General features: G+C 35.2%; 1 protein-coding gene across 1 annotated transcript in view; it reads right to left on the bottom strand.

Annotated features, from left to right (window-relative positions):
* Positions 1-20,981, bottom strand: part of SKAP2 (src kinase associated phosphoprotein 2) — a 148,256-nt gene that overhangs the window by 115,161 nt on the left and 12,114 nt on the right. The window contains exon 4 of the mRNA XM_059712619.1: positions 14,700-14,807. Coding sequence (XP_059568602.1) covers positions 14,700-14,807 — 108 coding nt within the window. The remainder of the gene's footprint in view (positions 1-14,699; positions 14,808-20,981) is intronic.

Raw genomic sequence — 20,981 nt, forward strand, 5'->3', positions numbered from 1 at the left:
TGCATCCAGGTGGGCATGAAGGAAGAGTCCTACTCTCGTAGGCAAACCAGTAAATTCCCCTGTCTGCTTTTTGCTTAAAGCCGTTTGAGCCGTGGTTCTTTTCAGTGCCATGCTCAGGCAGAGTCCTAACGTAAACATCCCTTTATCCGCCTGACCCACAAATCTGCAATGCTGTGACCTCCATGTTCCATATCTCAGAAGCCTTCTTCTATTCTCCCAGACCTGGCTCAAATGACACCTCCATTATCAAGACCGTCTAAATCACAATCCTAATTACAGTCTTCTTTCTCCCTTTATATGTCTTACAGTAGTGATTATACCAACCTGCTTTGAATTAGAGTTGATATGTACATCTCTTTCCTCTACTACTCTATAAGATTCTTAAAGGCAGTGACATGTCTTATGAATCGTTTTATGCCCCCAGTCTAAGTAAAATCTGTTGCAATAAACTTTTATTTCATCTAGCACTTTGCCCAAAACATCAACATTGCTACCCTTTCTCACTACACATATTTTAAAAAATCAATTCTTCACCTCCTATAAGACACATGTTCTTTTAGCAAAGAAATCCTATTCTAAGCATATTAGAGGTTTATAGCATATATACATTCCAGGACACAGATCCCAGGACGCAGATCCCAGGATACCAATACCAAAACAAGTCCTAGGCAATGAAAGAAATAAGTGTGTATTTCTATTTCCCCATGATAAGAGACTTTACTATTTTTATATTAAAATATTATTTTCATTAACCTCCTTTGGTATGAAAGAAAGTGATGGGAATGTTCAAAATAGTAAAGCTTACAGGTGGGAAGGAGTTTTAGCAGACATTTAAACATAATCACAGAAAAGTGTATCTCTGAGATGAAATTACTTTTCTGATAGAGTTGTTAAGTATAACATGATCTGTTCCTGCTTTTTAGACACGAAAAAGAGCTAGATGGCATTCAAATTACATTAACCTTTTCTCTAGGTCAGTGATTTTCAACCTTTTTCACCCCGTGGCACACATAAACTAATTACTAAAATTCTGTGGCACAACAAAAAATATAATTTTGCCGATCTGACAAAAAATAGGCCTAATTTTAATTGATTTACAAAAAATAATAATAATTATTATTATTTACCCTTTTTGCTCCAAAATAACTTTTTAAAAAATCAGGAGCCAATGCTGGTATATAAGGATTTCTGGTACCAAGAATTAACCAGACAAATCTTATTATGTGACATGATCAATAAGATGCAACTCTATTTTATGACCTATATATTTAGGGTTCAAGACAGGGCATTCACACTAGACGACTATTGCTATGTTGGCTGTTGTCATTTTTTCATTTGACAATCTAAGGGAAAAGAGGCAGTACCCTTGAATAAATGGTCAGGTATTGCATGTTTTAAAGATTCTTGCAGCCCACGGCTTGAAAATCACTGCTCTGGAGATTCTGAATGAAAAGCTTTGAGGCCACTCTATTGCTGCATAGCACCCAAACTCAGAGACTGCTCTCAGGACTGTCATATAAACATATAATTAAATAGCTGATAATGACATTGGGACCTGAACGCATATTTGACAAGAAATATGGATTTAGAATCGCTAAAATTTCTCCATATGTAAATGAACTTAATATTTAAATTAAAACATGACTATCATCACTATGACTGATGATACAGAGAAAAATATAGGACTCCCCCAAAACAACCAAAAATCAGAAGACTACTGTAATTAATTCTTCCTCCAACCCTAGACCAATGTTTCTAGCTGTGATAAAAGACCATCTTTCACCCATTAAATATTTGGATAGTGAGGAATAACAAAATGCTATAAACATTTCTAAGAACTTACTTTCAATTTCTATAATTACGTTAATGAAGGTCAGTAACAAATAGATCACAGACCCAGACCAGTCTGTAGACTACACATTGAGTCGCAGTATTTCATGGTTTCCTTGTGTCTCTGTCCTTTACCTGGCAAAACTGCTCAGTTTAGTGACTGACATGTAGAAAAAAGTAAAACAAACAAACAAACAAACACATGCTCCTACAAAGAAGAGACAAATCAAAGAAACCAACTTTTTTTAGAGCTAAAAATAGCAACCATATTTCTAAGGTGATCATCCAGCCCCCTTTAAATTCCACTACCATAACAAAGCTTAGCCCCAGAAAGCCAGAAAGTCAACAAAATAATCTACTTAGAGTATATGTTCTCTGAAACACTATGTTAAAGTAAAACTGACACAAAGAAGAGCTATGTAATTATACACACATTTGTAATGCAACAAACCTTACTTCATTTACATTTCAAAAGGCATGGATGATACTGCTAGAAATGAGAGAAGTGATATCATATGCAACAACACAAAGCAAGAATTTTTTTTTAATGATGTTAAAGGATATAGAATTTGGGAGTTCACTGAGCTGAAAAAGCACAGCAAGAAAATTACTTTTTGCCATTTGCACAATTTTTTTAAGGAATGAAGTAAGCAACAATAACATTAAAGAAGGGCTAAGGCTAGAATATGTCCTTGTTTTAATTAGTATGTTAATCTCAATTCTTTAGAGTAAAAGGACTTAGTATTTTGAGAAATAACTTAGCCTCAAGTTAAGAACACTTGAAGAATCTTCAGTTAGGTAATGAGTCTTTAGACATGACACCAAAAGCACAAGCAACAAAAGAAAAAATAGACATACTAGACTTTATCAAAATTAAAAACTTATGTGCATCAAAAGACACCATCAAGAAAGTGAAATAACTCATTTCACTTAGCATAATACTCTCCAGGTCCAACCATGCTGTCGCAAAAAGTAAGATCTCCTTCCTTTTTTTACAGCCGAGAAGTATATCATCATGCAACTATACAACAGCTGTTTTATCCACTTATCTGATGGGCACTTGGGCTGCTTCCGAATCTTGGCTATTGTAAGTAAAGCTGCAATGAATATAGAGGTGCATATATTCTTTTGAATACGTGTTTTGGGTTTCTTCGGATATATTAGCAGATATATTACCAAAGTGGAATTCAGATATATTGCCAAAATGGAATTGCTGAGTCATAAGGCAGTACCATTTTTTAAATTTTTGGAGGAAACGCCATATACACGGTACAATATACAGACGATGTATTATAGAATTGTACATGTGAAACCTATATAATTTTATAAACCAATATCAACCCAATAATTCAATAAAATTTTTCAATAAACAATTCAATAAAAAATCCTTTAATATAGTTCAAACTCTTTCAAATACTCTTAAAAATCTGCAATTATTTTAGTCACTGGCTATTGAACTCATGGATAAATGAGTGACTCCTTCCACGGGCTCATGATAGCAAGTCCACAAAATTTTTCCAAGTATAAAATTTCTTTATTCTAATATTTGCATTAGTTACTCAATAGAGAAAAGCTAAGGTGCAGAAAGGTTAGAATGGTTCTGGGAAAAGGCATGATAAATTTGCTATCAAAATTTTAACCACTAGCAGTTTTTAACACAGAATATTTAATTTAAAACTTATAAATTCATATAAATGGAATTTATAGAATTATTTATTTCAAATCTCTAAACCTTCCAACTGAAAATCCTACAAAATCCAACTTAGCCTTTGAAACAGAAGAGCTATTTCGTACAGAAGATAGACACCTTAGGCACACAGCTGGATCAAACACAGAAAGAAACATTTATTTAAGGTAATCCCCAATATAGGCTAGATAACAATAATACCTTGCATTTAATATGTCCTTACTATGGGCCAGAAATATTCTAAACTCTTCATATGCTTTATCCTGTTTAATCCTCATAATAAGCATAGGATATGGTTGGTCTATTTATCCTTATTTGATAGATAAGAAAACTCAAATAGGTTAAGCATCTTTTTAAAATTTTTTTATTTATTTGTTTTAGAGAGGAAAGGAGAGAGTGATAGGGGAGAGAGAGAATAACATCAATTCGTTGTTTCACTTATTTATGCATTCATTGGTTGACCCTTCTATATGCCCTGACTGGGGATCAAACCCACAACTTTGGCATATGGGAACAACACTAGTCAATGAACTGCTCAGCCAGGGCTTAGATTAAGCATCTTGCTGGAGGTCTCAGAGATAAGTAATGAAGAAGCAACATATGAATCCAGGCAGTATAATTATAGAAACTGTTCTCAGTCACTGTGTTACATTTTTAGTATAATTGAGGTAGGTCTCACCCCAAATCTGTCTCCAAAGGGATGAAACTAGAAAGAAAAGGAAAAGCTCAGAATCATTTAAGCTCTATTCCTGTATTGCTAGATAATTACTAGGCAGTTTGGATGTCCACAATTACCACAAACTTGTCATCATTTTCATCTTCCTTCAACCTGTTCTCTTTCCCATTTTCACATTTTAGCTAATTCTCCCAGTCATCCAAGTTTAGAATTTTGTAACTATCTTTGGCTTCTCTCTTTTTTAAAATCCCACACATAGCCACTTCCCAAATCCTATCCATTCTTCCTCAGATGTATCCTTTCCTTTTCAGTTTTGTTTTCCCCATCCTGGTTGAGTCTCTGATCATTCCACATCTGGCTTAAGGAATGGTCGCTTATCTCACAAACTAAACGTTTCCACTCACTTCAATCCATCTACATCACACAAACAGCTAAATATTTCTAAAATACTTTTCATCATAACATTCTCTTGCTCAAAATTCTAAAATGAATACTCTTTTGCTTACTAAATCAAGTCCTTATGATACGATTTAAAGTTTTCAATATTTAAATTCTACTTTGCTTACAATAATGGAATTCTTTTTAAAAACAGAAACCAGTCAACAAAGGCCAGAGTAACTCACTGTCAGAATCATGACCTGAAGCTGGAGCTTGTGCTTTTTACATGCTACTCTTGTCAATCTTCACCTCCCGATCTTCTTCAATCTTTTCAAACTATGGCCAGTTCCCATTCCAGTTCCTTTTGTCCCCATTCCCTCAGTTTATCTAAAAAGCATTCCCCCACTCCTCTCTTACTAAAACCCTACCCATCCCAGTTAAGTTCTAGTTCAAACTCCAATTCCTTCCATAAGACATTCACTAACACCAGTTTGCAATAGGTTCTTCCTTTTCTGACTTCCTAGAGTATTTAGTGTTCATGGTACACATTTTGCATTTGATCAAAGTTTATATGGCTTCCTATTATTAGGTATGCATATCTGTACCCACAATAATATTGTAATACTTTGAGAGTGAGGGATAGTTGTTTTCTATTGCTTATAGCATCTGGGTTCTTCTAGAAAGCTAGCACTCACCCTATAGCTAAGGCTTGATTAACATCCTTATTTGGACTCCTTTAACCTGTAGCCAGGAAGATAGTTATTCCCCAGAGATGATTCCAACAGATCATTGGAATAGTTGTGAAATAGTTGTGAAAATGCTTTAGGATAAAGCATTCCCTTGGTGTCACTAAAAAAGGAACAGAGCCCTAGCTAGTGTTGCTCAGTAGTTAGAGCATCAGCCCCTTGAACCACAGGGGCATGGGTTTGATTCCCGGTCAAGGGCACTTACCCCTCTCTCCCTTCCACTCTCTCTAGAAATCAATGGGAAAATATCCTCGAGTGAGAATGAACACAAAACAAAAAAGAAACATAGACTGAGTACCAACCTTTCTTCTTAAAAGTCCCTTGACATTTTTGGGTTTGTTTTTAAAGAATAAAATCTTAATAACACTGGTAATCAAAAAAGAGTACCTTCAATAGGTCAAAAACTTTGAGTAATTCCTAGCAACTGGATGGCAGATGAGACTGGAGTGATAAAGACAAAGCAGAGGACACCAAAGCCCAGGAGGACACCGAGCAGAGTACGTGCTAGTTTCCCAACGAAGCCTCAGAAATGCTGCCAGCAGCTCAGGACCGTGAGGAGGGGGGGCGCTCACAGAAGCACTGCAATCAGAGCAGCTGGAATAATTGGGTCCGACCGCCAGAGCAGCTGGCAATGAAGGCATTTGGGCTCGAACTGGCTCCCGAACTCCCCTCTAACTAAAGTGCACTGGCCGCTCTGAGGAGGGCTCCCAGGGTGATAAGCTAAGCAGGGCTTCAGATAGTTCCAGACTGCCCCCACCCCAGCCCCCCAAAAGACGAAGGGGTTAAAAACCTGTGTTTAGGAATGAAACACCTGAGTAACATCCTACTTATTTTGACAACTGTGGGGATTCCAGCCTTGGAGGCAGGCTGCCTCTAAGCAAGCCTTGCCCACTTCTCTCGCAACGCCCACTTCTCTCGCAACCCCCACTCAGACCTCCCATTCAAAGAAAAACCGTGCAAGGTAACAGACATTCAAAATTAAGGAACCCCACACAAGCTACCTACATACACTATCCAACTGGGTCCTTCATTCACGAACATTAATTGATATGATAGCCTAGGTGCTTCAGACATTTGAGGAAAACCAATAAGCACGAATGAAAAAAGTCAATGTTTAAAATTCAACTTGTAGACAAAGCATAGTCAACTTAGAGTTAGAGAACCAAACATAAGTATCATAGGCCTTAACAATGAAAACATAATTTGACGAAACAGGAATTGAGGAGAGGGAAGAGAAATGGAAGGATGGCGAGGTGCACAAATTTGCACATATTTTATAACAAAGAATCATGGGCACTGAGGTTGGCACATTACAAAATAAGAAGGGTATTATTTAAGCCCAAAGCAAACACACACAAAACAACAACAACACTAAAACTAAAATAACAAAAAACTGGGAGGCAGAAGCGGGAGAGGAGGTATGAGGAACCATCCATCCATCATAGAGGAAGTCAACATACTATTCAAGGTTCATCAAACTAGAACTAAAAGTAAAGTGGCTCTAGTTACTATGGTAACTAAGAAGACACTGTGACAAGTGGCTGCCTCTGGGAAGTAGACCCAGGGGTTGAGGTGGGGTGGAAAAGAGGCTTTTACTGTTTATTGAAAACTTTATGTTCTTTTAACTTTTTAACCACATGCATGTCTCTTGTAGTTCGAAAGAGAGACTGCCTGAGCTTCAGTAGCAAGGCAGAGAGGACCAAAGGAGCTGAAGCCTGCTGCTTATGAGTTGGATATCCTAGTGTAGACAACGAAACGTTTTTGAAGCAGTTTCCACAACAGCGAAGCAGGGGAAATGTCTCCCTCTCAGAGTAGTTTTGAACCAATTAAAGAAAACAATCTGACTCTAAAAGAATCTGCTTAAGAGCCAGACTTATTTCTCAGTGAATATTAATTAAAGATTGTTTTAATCCCTTAAAGAGGCCATCCCACCACTAGCACAGCCACCGCTTCGGGGTTTGTCTCAGGGGAGGAAGCTCTCCTTGGGGTCCTGGGCCAGGCGAGCATCCCTTCCTCTAAAATCAAATGGGTCCGTCCAGTATCTTAAAGAACCTTTGCTTTTCAATTTTCAAGCTCTAAATTTGCACTTTGGTCAAATTGGATTGAGGTCACAAAGAGGAGACACCGCTGAAAACGGGAAGTTACACATTGCAAATTCTCCCAAGACTGCAGGCCAAATCCAGATATATTTATCCACAGCGAGAAAGATAAGCCTGTTACGTGTCTAAATCTTATGAGATATGATGCTCTGCGACAGCCAAAATCATTTTACCACTGGCCTGGTGCTGATACCTAAAGATCTGTGAGGGGGGCTTGAACTCCCTTGGGTTCAGGAATAATTTACCAGAGCCTTTCCAATGTCCTTGGCTCGGAGTTCAACTTGAGAGGGAAGAGGCTCTGAAAACAGGTTAAAAAATGGGGCAACTACCCACAGAGAGCAGTCTCTGGAAGAGGCCCTGTGCTGCCAAGGAAGTGCCAGTGTCAGGGTGCTGCGGGGCCACAGAAGAGCACTGGAAGTGAAGGTAGGTGTGCACATAGAAGGATATTCTTTACCTGCTTCACAGCCTGTTGCCATGCCTGGTCACATATTTGCATAGGCAGCCCAAGTGCAGCAGCATGGTCTGGCTCACCTTCTTTCTAGCCGCAGAGGCCAATATGATAGATACCTCTAGAACAGAGCTTCTCGTGCTTTACTGTGTGCCCAGGGATCTTATTAAAATGCTAATTCAGATTCAGTAGGTCTTGGGTGGGGACAGAGACTCAGCACTTCTAACAGGCTCCCAGGCGACACTGATGCTGTTGATCTGCCAACACAGGTGGGGTAGGAAGGGGCAAGCAAAGCCCTTCCTGTCCACTGCAATATCCACTACTCTAAACCCTGGCTCTCGTCAACACCCCCTCAACCACAAGCAACAGTATCCTGGCTGGGGAAGGGGCAACACAGAACGGTTCTGAGAGCAGGGCGTGATCCTCAGAGTCAGACAGAATTTCAGTTCTGCCACTTAGTACATGACCTTGGACAAATCATTTAAACTTCTCCTTCCCTGAGACTCCCTAACTGTCAAATAGTGATAATAACTGCCTCACAGACAGACTGTCGAGAATAAAAACAAATAATGCAGCAAAGCACTTAGCTTGCTGCCTCTACTAGATGATCTCTTTGCCTTGATTCATCCTACGTTTAAACTACCAGGACAACCTCCCTCAAATCTGCATTCATCACATCGGTATATTGCTTCAGGAATATTTTCATGACTATGAAATCAAAGATCAACTTTTTAATTTCACTAGGTAGTCAGCGCCTACTGCCCATTGCGCACTTACCTCTAAGACCCCTTCTACTCCTTCCTGTTCAACCTCACTTCTGGTTATTATCTTCTCCCAGACAAATCACCTCTGTGCCACCATTAAATGAACTAATTCTGAAATGTGGTCACAAGCATTTAGAGTTCTAGTGAACTTCTAAGCAATCATCTGATCCAAACTCTTCATTTCACAAAATAAAAATCCAGAGAGGTTAAGTGTCTCAGCCTTGACAACAAAATTATTGCCAATCACTATGAAAATCTGGTTTTTGGACGTCCCCTCCAAATGTTTGTTTTGGGTTTGTTTGTTTTTTTCCTGCATCTTTCCCCACTTTTTCTCCAGCAAAACTCAGGAACCATGGAAAACTCAATTAAATAAAAGATCCCTCCCGGTCCAGCTTGTGTGGCTCAGTGATTGAGCACTGACCCATGAACCAGGAGGTCTCTGTTCGATTCCTGGTGAAGAATATGCCCCAGTTACAGGCTTGATCCCCAGTAGGGGGCATTCTCATCATTGATGTTTCTATCTCTCCAGCTCCCTCTCTCTGGAATCATCAAAAATATATTTAGAAAATAAAAGTTCCTTCCTCCACACTTTACTCCATAACCTCTTAGAATGAAGCATAAAGTTTATGCTTTGGTTTATTCAACATGATGCCATAACATACAACTGACTGGGTCAACAAGTAAAGGAAGAAAATGAATGAAACCAATTATTTGCCTTGGTATAGATCAAATCAATTAAATATTATAATACATACTAGTTACTGTTTTTGGAGTCTGCCTTACTAGAACTTAGATTGCTAATTGTCTTATTTTAGGTGCATGTCTTCTCTTTCTATTTAGATTACATGTCTCTTAAAAATAAGAACTTTGTCGTATTCATCTTTGAATTCCCCATTGCCCTATATTGCACACTTCTTCATGTACTATGTAAATAACTGCTAATTTACTGTATTAAAGATGCATTATTTTTCATAATGTTGAGTTTTATTACCTTTGCAACATTTTTTATCTAACCTACTTTGTTACAGTCTTATTTGCATACATTTGCTTTATTCTGATATATTTTCCAATTCAATGGCATAAAACTTAGAAAGATGATTCTCAGTGGTTATGTGTTTTTATTTATTCATATATACCTTTGTATCATAAAAACTTTTCACATCTGTGTACTTTATACCTCCAATCACACAACATATATCTTGATTGTTAAAAACATGTCTTCTACTTTTATCATTTCCCCAAACTATAACCCCTCACTTTTACCAAAGTACTTGAAGCTATGCTATACACATTACAGAAGGGCTAAAGCAATCATTGTTCTTATATTGCTATAACACAAGCTAGCAGTTGGTATATTGAAATAACTAAAATAGATGTTTTAAAAAACAAGTACAATAGTAATATATGCCATATGCATAAAGATATGTGCAAGTCGCAAACTAATCTAAATTATCAGAATAAAACACAAATATATGATTTTAATTATCAACAACCACATGATACTATAGTAGAAAGACACCCTAAATAATAAGTTATTGAAAGAACCTTTTTTCCTGGTTTTAAACATTGTTTCAAATTCTGCTGGAACCCAGAGAAAAGTAAAGCATATCTATGGTTTGGCTTTTACAAGAAGTGATTAGTGTTACACCTAATTTTATGGGGGGAAAAATCTTTCTCAAAAGCTTGATGTATAAAGTGCGAAAACTTACACATTAAATTTATGTGTGGATGGGTTTACAGCTAAATTTGTTTTAGAGGCATTAAGTGAGTTCATTATTTATAGGTATCCTGGAGATAATTCTTTTTAAAGCACTCCTTCGAAATAAGTGATTTATATGTTTTATAAATCAAAATTTCTATACACTGGGCTTTCTTAAAGAAAAGTATGCCCAAAGGAAAAAATCATTATTTACTCTTATAAATTATGATCAAAACACTTTTTTTCTTAAACTCCAAACTTTAAAAAATAGTTCCATTCCTAAACCAATATTTTTTCATATAAACCCATATCCTGGAAATGCACACAGTTTCCAGTAACCTATGTTACTACTTGGGAATTCTTAGTTAGGAAGATACCAGGGCAATAAATGACTGTTTATCACCCCCAATAAATTCAATACAAATAAAAAAAATTTTAAATAAATGACTGTTTTATCTCTTTAGCTTCATTTTAGCCTTGCTGTATTCACACCCTAGAGGTTCCAGATTCTTATCCACAAAGTGATTATGGTCTAGCACAGAATCAGATTTATAACAAAAGTCCACTGGGATCCTTCAACCCATCATAGACGGGCAGAGCAGATATGTCTTCTACCTCACTAAGCCCGTTCACCTCACCTCAGGGACCTTCCACAATGCTATGTGGTTAGAAGCTTTCTTTCACAAATGATGAAAATGAATGGGGAAAAAAATTTCAGAATAGAAAAAATGGATGCCCAAGTTATTATGTAGCACCTAATGGTTACCCTGCATCTACCACCTTAGTGCCCAAACACACATTCTAACGTGTATACACTAAGGGATAAGGTTTTAAGTTTCATATCTTTAATTTTTATCCGATTACTGATATGTACCATTTATATTAACACTTCAATATATCCAAACACACAATAGCATAAAACTTCTAACAGTGATCTATAATAGTATAGAACCCATTGTGATTTGTTTTAAATTTTCTAGAACAAATAAAACACAAAGCTAATAAAATGACATTGCTAATAAGTATGATTTTTAAATAAATATTACCATATCAAAATGAAACTAACAGCAGTTATGCCATCATTGATAAATAAAATACAGACTCTTCCTCTTTTTCTTAAAAGGTAATTTAGCATGTCATTTTCTCATTTATTTTTTTGCTACTGGTCTTTAAAATGCATTTTTTTTCTCAAAAAAATCTAAATAAAAAGCATGTCCAAAGAGAGAGAGAAGAAAAAATTGCAAAATACGATATTTTTTAAGCTTACATGTAGCTGTACAAAAATCTGTCACCATCTATGTTACGATTCTAGTCATCAATAAGGTACTTTTTTCAATGCACCGCTCAAAAATCAATTATATCAACTCTTTTGTATAGAGAAGCAGCACACCTTTCAAGCAACTAGTATTAATGAGTAGACATGACTATAGAATCTCCATCTGTTTCTCTGACAAAGCTGTGGCTACTCTAGTCTCTCATTGAAATTCCATTAATCTGGTGTACCAAGGTCCAATGCGAAAATCAAAACTCCATCTAACCCTTTATCAGCTCACAATAACCTACAAGTGAACTCTGCCTGTTAGCATGCAGCAAGTTATGATTTTGCTATCAATCAGGCAGTTGGCCAATAAAAATAAAAAAAAAGCAGGCTGGAAACAACATGTCTGGCAGGGTGGGGAGACTTTGTTTTTGTTTTCTGTTTTCATCCCCTTTCAATTTCTATAGGGTGTCTGGACCTTGTGAGATTATGCATTATCCTCCTTGGCTGTGATTTAATTGCTACCAGCAATCAAGTCGAAGCATCACTGAAGTGTGCTTGAATTTCATTAGAAGATATAACTTATGCTACTTTCCTACAGTACCTAATAAACCATAAAGAAACCAAAACACATATGGCTTGAGGGAATAACTGGAAAATTAGGTAGCCATTTGGGAACTGAGTGAACTTTTGAACCAGAGAAACAGAGAAAAAGAAATATTAAAGGAAAAGACAGACTTAGAATGCACACAGAGATGTGCAGGTTTGACCTTTCAGTGCCTTGAAAATTACATTAGCATTATGAAAAATACATATCATGTTTAGAGTTTATCATCCATCAGAGTTCAGATATTTTGTTAGTGCCTACCATAAGGTAAAAGTCAAAAGGACAAAACAACAATCTGATTTGACAAAAGGCCTTTTGGTGACCTGTGCTAATTTAGTTATACTTATTGTTAAATGCATTATCTTTTCATAATTAATATATCATTAGACTGAGATCACATAATGAAGGAAAATTTATTCAGCAAAGGAAAGAGAACACATACAAATCTAAGTTGCAGAGAGAAAAACTGATATGACTAGAAGATATTTTAGAATGGAAATAAAAGTCCAATTGGTAGTTTTTAAATTAATTTATATTAATCTCAGAAAAAAATGTAAAATATCAAAATGGTATTATTTACATACCAAAAATGAACAATACTAAAAGTTAAGTTTTATTTCTGCTTAAGAATAGCTTACATAAACAATAATGAAAATGCACCAATATTTAGTAAGAAATTTAGTGTTATAAATATGTTATTAAATAACATTTAAATATTGATAAAGTAACCTTTTAACAATAAATTTTATGCTATTAATGTATTTCCTGATTATTTGGTTATGAAATAAGCATAATAACTTATTCACTCATAAAAAAGAAAACAATAATCATGTAAATGCTCTATAATAAGGGAATTAATAATAATTCACTTTTTCTAACAAAAGCACTGGCTCTCATAGATATTTAATTGTTGGATTTCTTAGGTTTTTAAGAATATTTTTAAGAATGCATATAAGTTCCCCTTGTACATCAAAATATTTATACTGTTTTGAGAAATCCTGAGTGTATATATTCTATGAATATTCCATATGTGCATGTATATACATATATACATATATATATTCTCGTGAGTATAAATATCCTGTTTCTATATATGTATACATACACACACATCACATACTCATTTCTATCAATATTTTACAGAGGAGCAAAACGAATCATTGTAATGTGCCTGGAAAATAGTTCAACTCAAATAATAATTCATAATTTTGCCTGAAAGTATTATTTTATCAATTATAAAGGATTATGTAGTAGAAATGCTTTTGAAGATCAGGTTAGAAAGGGTGATGCTCTCTTTCGGATAGCAAGTGTGACCGAAGAGCAGGGAGCATCTTTTTAAAAGACAGATAGAAAATGAAAGGGAAGAAAAATCCCTTCCTTTAAAAATAGAAATTAAATGTTTACCAAAATGTAAAATTCAACATAAAATGGATATGATTATTATTGCTGCACATTGTACAAAGTTCTGAATATAAAGAAAAGATTGTGTTGTTCTGAATCAGTGGTTAGAATGTTTATCACTTATGCATGTACTTGACTTATCCCTGTTCTGCAATAGACATAATTTTATACCTCATAAAAGCAATTTATGTTTCCAAAGGGAATAATCTGGATACCATAAAATGTGGAGTGCTCTGTTGCAGGAAGCATATTTTCATTCAGCAATTGTATTTAGAGATGGAACTGCACAGTTTGATCATCATATAGTGGCAGAAGGCATTACTCATTTCCATGTCTCTGCGAAACTTTGAGTGCCACAAATTAATATGCATGGCTAATTTATCGATACACATTCTTAATTTATAACTACATATCACCCTGATGAGATCTCTATAATTCAGATGCACTCAACTGGCTATAACAGAGAAAGCACACACTACATGAAAAACAAGTTGCATAACTTTGACAAGTTTTAAAAAATTACCAAGAGATAAACACTCAATTTTATTGCTAATCCAATTAATACAAAGCACTATAATATTACCGCATAGTGTGGGGCAGTTTTAGGTGACAATCAGAAAAATGAAAATGTGTATTTAAAGAAGCATTTGATGAAAACCTGTCTCAATGTGAGAAGGCAATGTAGGGATAATTAATTTAATATTTTATGAACTAATTATGTATGAAGTTTTCAGGGGGGAAAAGAGATCAAAAACCTTTTTCATTATTTATAAAATAAATAATACAACAAGCCATTAGCAGCATACTAAAATTAAGCAAGAATCTTATAATATTAAATTAACCAACTAACTTACTAATAATATTCATATGATGATGCAAGCACTCTTCTCAAGATTCCAGTAAAGAAAATTTCCCAGGAAATGAAGGAACCACATACTTAGGAAAACCACTAGAGAGAGCTCTTCTGTTCCTTAAAAGGTTCCGGTAAAGATAAGTTAACTGAAGCCTGCGCATTTATCTGCTTTCTGACAAGACCACCACCTGGACACGTTGCATTATTTGGTGTTAGTGTCAAGAGGTATATGCCATGGGAAAATATCACATACCATCAGAGGGAGCCTCATCATCTTTATCGTATCTTTCTGAAGCTAATGAAATAGTGTCTGGAGCCCCAGAGAAAGGATCATCATATTCGTCCCCATCTTCTGCATCACCTGTAAAAGAATCAGAGAAAAACCTTTTATAATTTAGCCATCTTAAAAAATGTTACTTTGTCAGAAGAGGTAAGTTTTCCTATTAAATTCAGTCACTGTCATAAAGAAAAAAACAAAGAAAACTTTTGAACTGTAAGAACAGGTCCTATTTTAATGTAGATCCACTGTAATTTAGATAAAGTTAAGAGTTTCTGAAGGTCGGTATACAACTGTTTATTTCAGATACAAAAGGATTCAAGTTTTAAAATTATGATGGTCTCTACAAAGATGAATGAAAAAGTAGAAGCAGGGTAAAACAGAGCATGTATCCAAAATAAATGAACAGGTGAAGCCAAAATAATGATAACAAGGATGACAAAAACAAAACACAAAAAGCACACAGAAATTATTCAACTTACCATTTACCTACTCAATATTTGAAAAATTGATAATGCAAAGCATATGACCATTTTTGTTTTCATTAAAAATCACAGGATAACGTTACGGTAAAATTTAAAATGGTGAGCTATCACTGAATGAAAATTGAAGGTATCTGGTTTGTAAATAACCTCGTTTAAACGTAAAAGGGTTATATGTGTTTTAAAGCAGCTTTCCCCATACAGGATTCCTGCTCTTGAAAATGCAATTATTTTTTATCTACTGTAAAACGTTCTAGCCAGTTTTCTACATGATTTCCAAATCCTAGGTTGGTTGGTTTGCTGGTTGGCTGGTTGGCTAATTTGAAGCCATTTAATCCCCACAATTAAATCTTGTGGTTTGGATTTTCCCCACATACTCATTAGAATGATTTTTTCAAAAGAAGGTTTCAGATATTTGCTAGCCCAGTTATATATATAAGCACTCATTTTGTACCCATATTCAACAACTAAGAAAAATATATACTTAATACTATACCAATTATCTGTTACCAATTCTAGTTCTCTGTTAACAACTTAAGAGAAAACCAGCTACCTTAGGGATTAGCCAAAAAGCATGGTGAAAATCTCCCTAGGATCCCTAGGACACCTACAGAATTACTTGTAGACCATGGTTGCTGAAAAGATCTAGATTAAAGCTACCAGTCCCTCCAAGGGACCTCTGTATCCTCTGACATCCATTTGTCAGGTAGCACTCTATTTGGCAACATGTTTTTGGTACGGAACATAGCCTCTTTCAAGACAAAACCATCCAAGTAACTTTAAAAAATCAATATTCATCTCTATTTCCTTATAATGTTGATATTTCACCAGCATCTGTCATCCTGATCCTGAAAGAAAAGACAGGATCTCCAATCAAGACAATCAGAGCAGAATATAGAGAAGACTACTTATTGCCCTCAGTGATTCCGCCACGAGATGCACCAGGCATGGTGATGTTTCCTCCCCAGTTAAAATTGTAAGGAGCACATACAAACACTACTCATTCTTCAAATCTTAATTTCTCTTTCTTACAAGATGTTCAATGTATTTTTTCAGAACATTAGTGATCCCTTACAATATTTCTCCTTATGGAAAGAAAGTGCTCTGATTTAACACATGAGGTCAGAGAGAACCTCGCAAAGTGCTAGTGAAAATATGTGTGAACATGGAATGGCAGCTCATGGACTATGTGGTAGTAAAGATCACAAAATTTTCCATTGCTCTTAATGCTAGAGTACCTTAGATTTTTTTATAAGATGAATTTTCAAAGGATATTTCATATAATTAACTATAAAATAAATCTTGCTGTGAAAAAAAAATTAGGGTACTTCAAATACATCACCAGAGCTTGCACTCAGCATATTACACTATTACAAATATAAAAGTACAACGCTGAAATCAATGACTATATGGAAAGGATTCTGAGAAGTATTCATATGCTTGGGCTTAAGTCTTTTAATCTCTATGTGGAAATAAGCTTAAAAATAAAACTTAAAAAGTTTTGAAAATCAGGGTGGTGAGGGAAGGTAGGAGAGTATAAAGTGGGGCTAAATGATGATGGAAGGAGACTTGAGTTGGGTGGTAAACACACAATACAATATACAGATGATGAATTATAGAGTTGTATGTGAAACCCATATATTTTATTAACCAATATAATCCCAATAAATTCAACTTAAAAGAAAGAAAATCAGAATTAATTTATCCTTAAATAATCTCTTATATATTTTGTGTATGTCCATACGTATACATACATACACACATGCACACACACACAACATAAAGATTATTAAAGCTATAAATTCAATAATACTTAATATGAGTTATGAATATTCCACACAAAATTGGTCAATGGCATATTAAAGACCTTTGCTTTTTGGTTTTTGTTTTATCAAAAAGCCTTTGGTTTTTGTTTTATTAAAAAACAATTTTGGATTATATATATTAATGTGTGTGTGTGTGTGTGTGTGTGTGTGTGTGTGTGAAATTGTCTTAAACTTACCCATTCTGCAGCTCATCTCAAATGTTTTTTGTAATCAGAGTGATATTTATATTTATCTAAGACAATGTGAATTAAGTGTTGTTACTGGACTCAGCCCCCCCCCCCCCCCCCCCGCCTTTTAAGTGTTCCTTGAAGTAGCTCAGCAAGTAAAGAATAAGGATTTCTGTGGTATCTATACAGGGCTATTCCCTTTTCACCTGCATTAAGTTGAAAGGCCACATCATTTTTCAATATGGTCTTCTTCATTTTACTGTTGTTCCAGTGATGATGTACCCCTTTTCCCCCTCCCTAATTATTTTTTCAGCCCAAAAAAGACCTGCTGCATTATAAGGGGCTTTAACTGAACACAGGGGTCGCTGTTGAGTAGTGCAATGTATTTTTCCCCCATGGGCTGAGTATTTGCAGCTATACCTGCAAAGGGAAATGTTCAACTTGAGTTTATGTAATAGAAAACTGAACTCCAAAGTAACGAAGGGCATCAGGTAAACGTATCCAATACAATTTACAGACATAATTGAAAGCATTACAGACTAATCAGACATCTAAAAGAAAAGCATCCTCAAATGAAATGTCTACAGAATCATTAGTTGGCAGCCATTCTATTACAATCACACATAATGTCAGTGGTGCCTTGAGCCTGTGCCAGTGACAACAGCATAAATTTTGCATCTCATTTCAGTGGTCATAAAATTAATGATCAGTTTAAAAATACTTCTTTGTAAAAGTTATTGCACAAAGAAAAGACATGAATGTGTCCCTGTTATGTACTCACAAGGATAATTATGGGGTTGTTGCTCATTAATACTGTTTCTTGTTTCCCTAGAAAAGCATTTGATTTATCCCACAACTTTCAAAAGTTTAATTAATGATACAAAGTTAACAGTCTAAAAAACAATGATCCGAGACTTCCCTTCCCATATTCAGTGGCAACTAAGATATCACAGCAAAACCAAGGCTTAATCATACCATAGCAATATATTTCTCAGAAAAACATTTTAAATGTATAATAGTTGTGTTCAAATCACTATTATGCCTTCTGTTTTATCCAGCTCACCATCAATTAGCATTTCCCTAAATGCCTAGATATAAAGCACAACAGTAGTAACTAAACAGTCATGATCTCTACCACCATTGAGGTTGATTTAACTAATGTACTGCTTATTTTGTCAAATACAGTCTTATTTTAAACGCAATCAGGTAAACCTTAAACTAAATAATATACCTAAAACTTACAAAGCATGAAAGATAAATGTGGGGGCAGCGGAGAATTACTTGAGTGAAAACAAATTAATTTCTAATTCTCTACTCAGTTCATTTGTCCAAACTCATTTCAGAAGTAATAAAATACAGCTAAATAGACCTACACATTTAACTTGTCATTTCTTAAGGGAATCTATAGTTTAATTCTAAAATCTTGGAAAGATTTAGGTCACCACAAATAAGAAGATTCTCTTCATGACTCTTCTATCATAGGAGCGCTAATTTATAGTGTGCAAATGTGAGGCAGAGTTTTCGAATAAGAATAGCATTTCTCAAGCACTGCCTCTGCCATATACTTTTACTACAGGTCCCCAACCTCAAACATGCTTAACACATTTGCACAGAGCTGGAGATGCAGGCGTGGGGGAGGGCTGCAAGTCATCTGCTCAGATTTCACTGGGGAGCTAACTTTCAACAGAAGTCAGGAAAGGGAAAAGAAAAGAAATGAAATGTCACCCAAACTTCTGACTTTTCTGCTGTTCTTAAGGATCCCACCAGAACAAACTAATTTCCCTTCCTCCCTACCAATCCTGCTATTTTAAAAAGCAGTTTAGTCCATTAATGAACTTAATACCAATGAGGTCAATGAAAATTGCTTTCTAAGTAAATCTATACATATTTAACAATATCAATGGACAAAATTAATTTTTTTAATTAGAGGGAAATATTTTAAAGGAGAATAGCTAAGGGAACCGAAAACAATAGATTCATGTTTTCTAAAGCTCTAATAACTTCCAAATATAAGAAATCTTCTCTTGAAGTATTTCTCATGTGAATATTCACACCCTTCTTTTAATAATTTATAATTTCCTCAAAAACTATTTGAAAACTGAATTATAATTCAAGATTTACTTAAATCCTCTTGATGAATGAAGTGGAATCTGAGAATATAATATTTACTGAACACCTGCTATGTGTCATGCATAGGTATCTTCACATTACCTTAATCATTCTCTACAGAAAATAATTACACCTAAGTCATCACGGGAGTAGAACAAGACTAACATAGGGGCAAGATACAACTATAAGTAAAGTTTTTTTTTTTACCATGTACCTAATATATATTAGAAAATTATACTTTATACTCAGTCAATAACAGTCTTTACTCAATTATTTCAAGTTACATTTAAGAGACCTATGACCTTGGTTATGTGACACAGAACAAATTCTAAAATAATCGTAATTCTAGTCTAAAATAATTCTAAAATGAACATATTCCTAGTACATAAAGCGTATATTCAGATATACTTTATACTACTGAGCTATATGGCAACTAAGAATAGGAAACCAGAGTTAGCCCATAAATCTGTAATGTACAATATTTGAAGGACACAAGAAGGAACTCTATTCTAGGTAGAAGAGGCAATATTTCAAGTGAGTAACAGGGACTAGACTAAGCAAGATGGGTCCTCGTTGCTTAGATTCAAATCTTTCTCATTTACAAGCAAAATTAAGGAATTTAGAAAACCAACTGATCATTTATTCTCAAGTCACAATTTGTCAGACCTCCTCAAGGGAGAATCTAGACTTCAGGATATGAAGAGATAAAAATGAGGACCTTAAGAAAGTAAAGAAATGAAAAGGGAAGTGTTAAGACCACAGCTTGCTATGGAAATGGATATAAACAGCAAGTAAAAACTTAACTTAATGGACAAGTTTCTTATCATACAAACTATTCTCATCCAAAAAATTGGACTTAAAAACAAATTTTACTCTGAGATCTATGTGGCTTAATGTATCAATTCAAATGGTTTTAAGAACTGAAATACTGCAAATGGTCAATTCTGTACTGTTTGGTCTCACGATGGGGGGGGGGGGTAGCATCTACAGTGTAGGGAGGAGGAGATGGGAGGGGAAGTCAGGAAGGGCATTAAACCGTTGTGTACCTTGGAGAAACTAAGAACTCACTTAATAGAAATGAATAAACCTGGATTAATTCATTCTACTTCAGAGCTCACTACTTGGTCCTTTTTCCTCCCAATAATGATATTAACATGGTAATTAACTGTCATTTGAAAAAATAATAAAGTATGTGAAACAAACAGGAGTCCAAAGGTAACCAGGAGGAAAACAGCCCCTGTTCACTTCATTGTGACCCCATATTGACCTGGGAGAAGAGAGGGAAAGAGAAAGAACAGGAAAACAGCTGAAAGGAATCTGCCCAGGTCACCTTGGCTGAAGACAATCCAAAACCCCAAGGGGAATATGTGAGAGAAAAAAGAAAAGCAGCACTTTGAAAACATGCATGGGTGCATGCATTAATTCAATGTAGAATCTGATCATCAATAAACCCCTATTTAATTTAAGAAAGTATCGTAAATAATTACTTTGCAACTATTAAATGTGTACTTCCATTTACCGTCCTAACAAACTACAGCAGGGGTCCTCAAACTTTTTAAACAGGGGGCCAGTTCACTGTCCCTCAGACCGTTGGAGGGCCGGACTATAGTTTAAAAAAAAAACAACTATGAACAAATTCCTATGCACACTGCACATATCTTATTTTGAAGTAAA

Source organism: Myotis daubentonii, chromosome 10 (assembly GCF_963259705.1).
Source record: "Myotis daubentonii chromosome 10, mMyoDau2.1, whole genome shotgun sequence".
NCBI classification, from domain to species: domain Eukaryota; kingdom Metazoa; phylum Chordata; class Mammalia; order Chiroptera; family Vespertilionidae; genus Myotis; species Myotis daubentonii.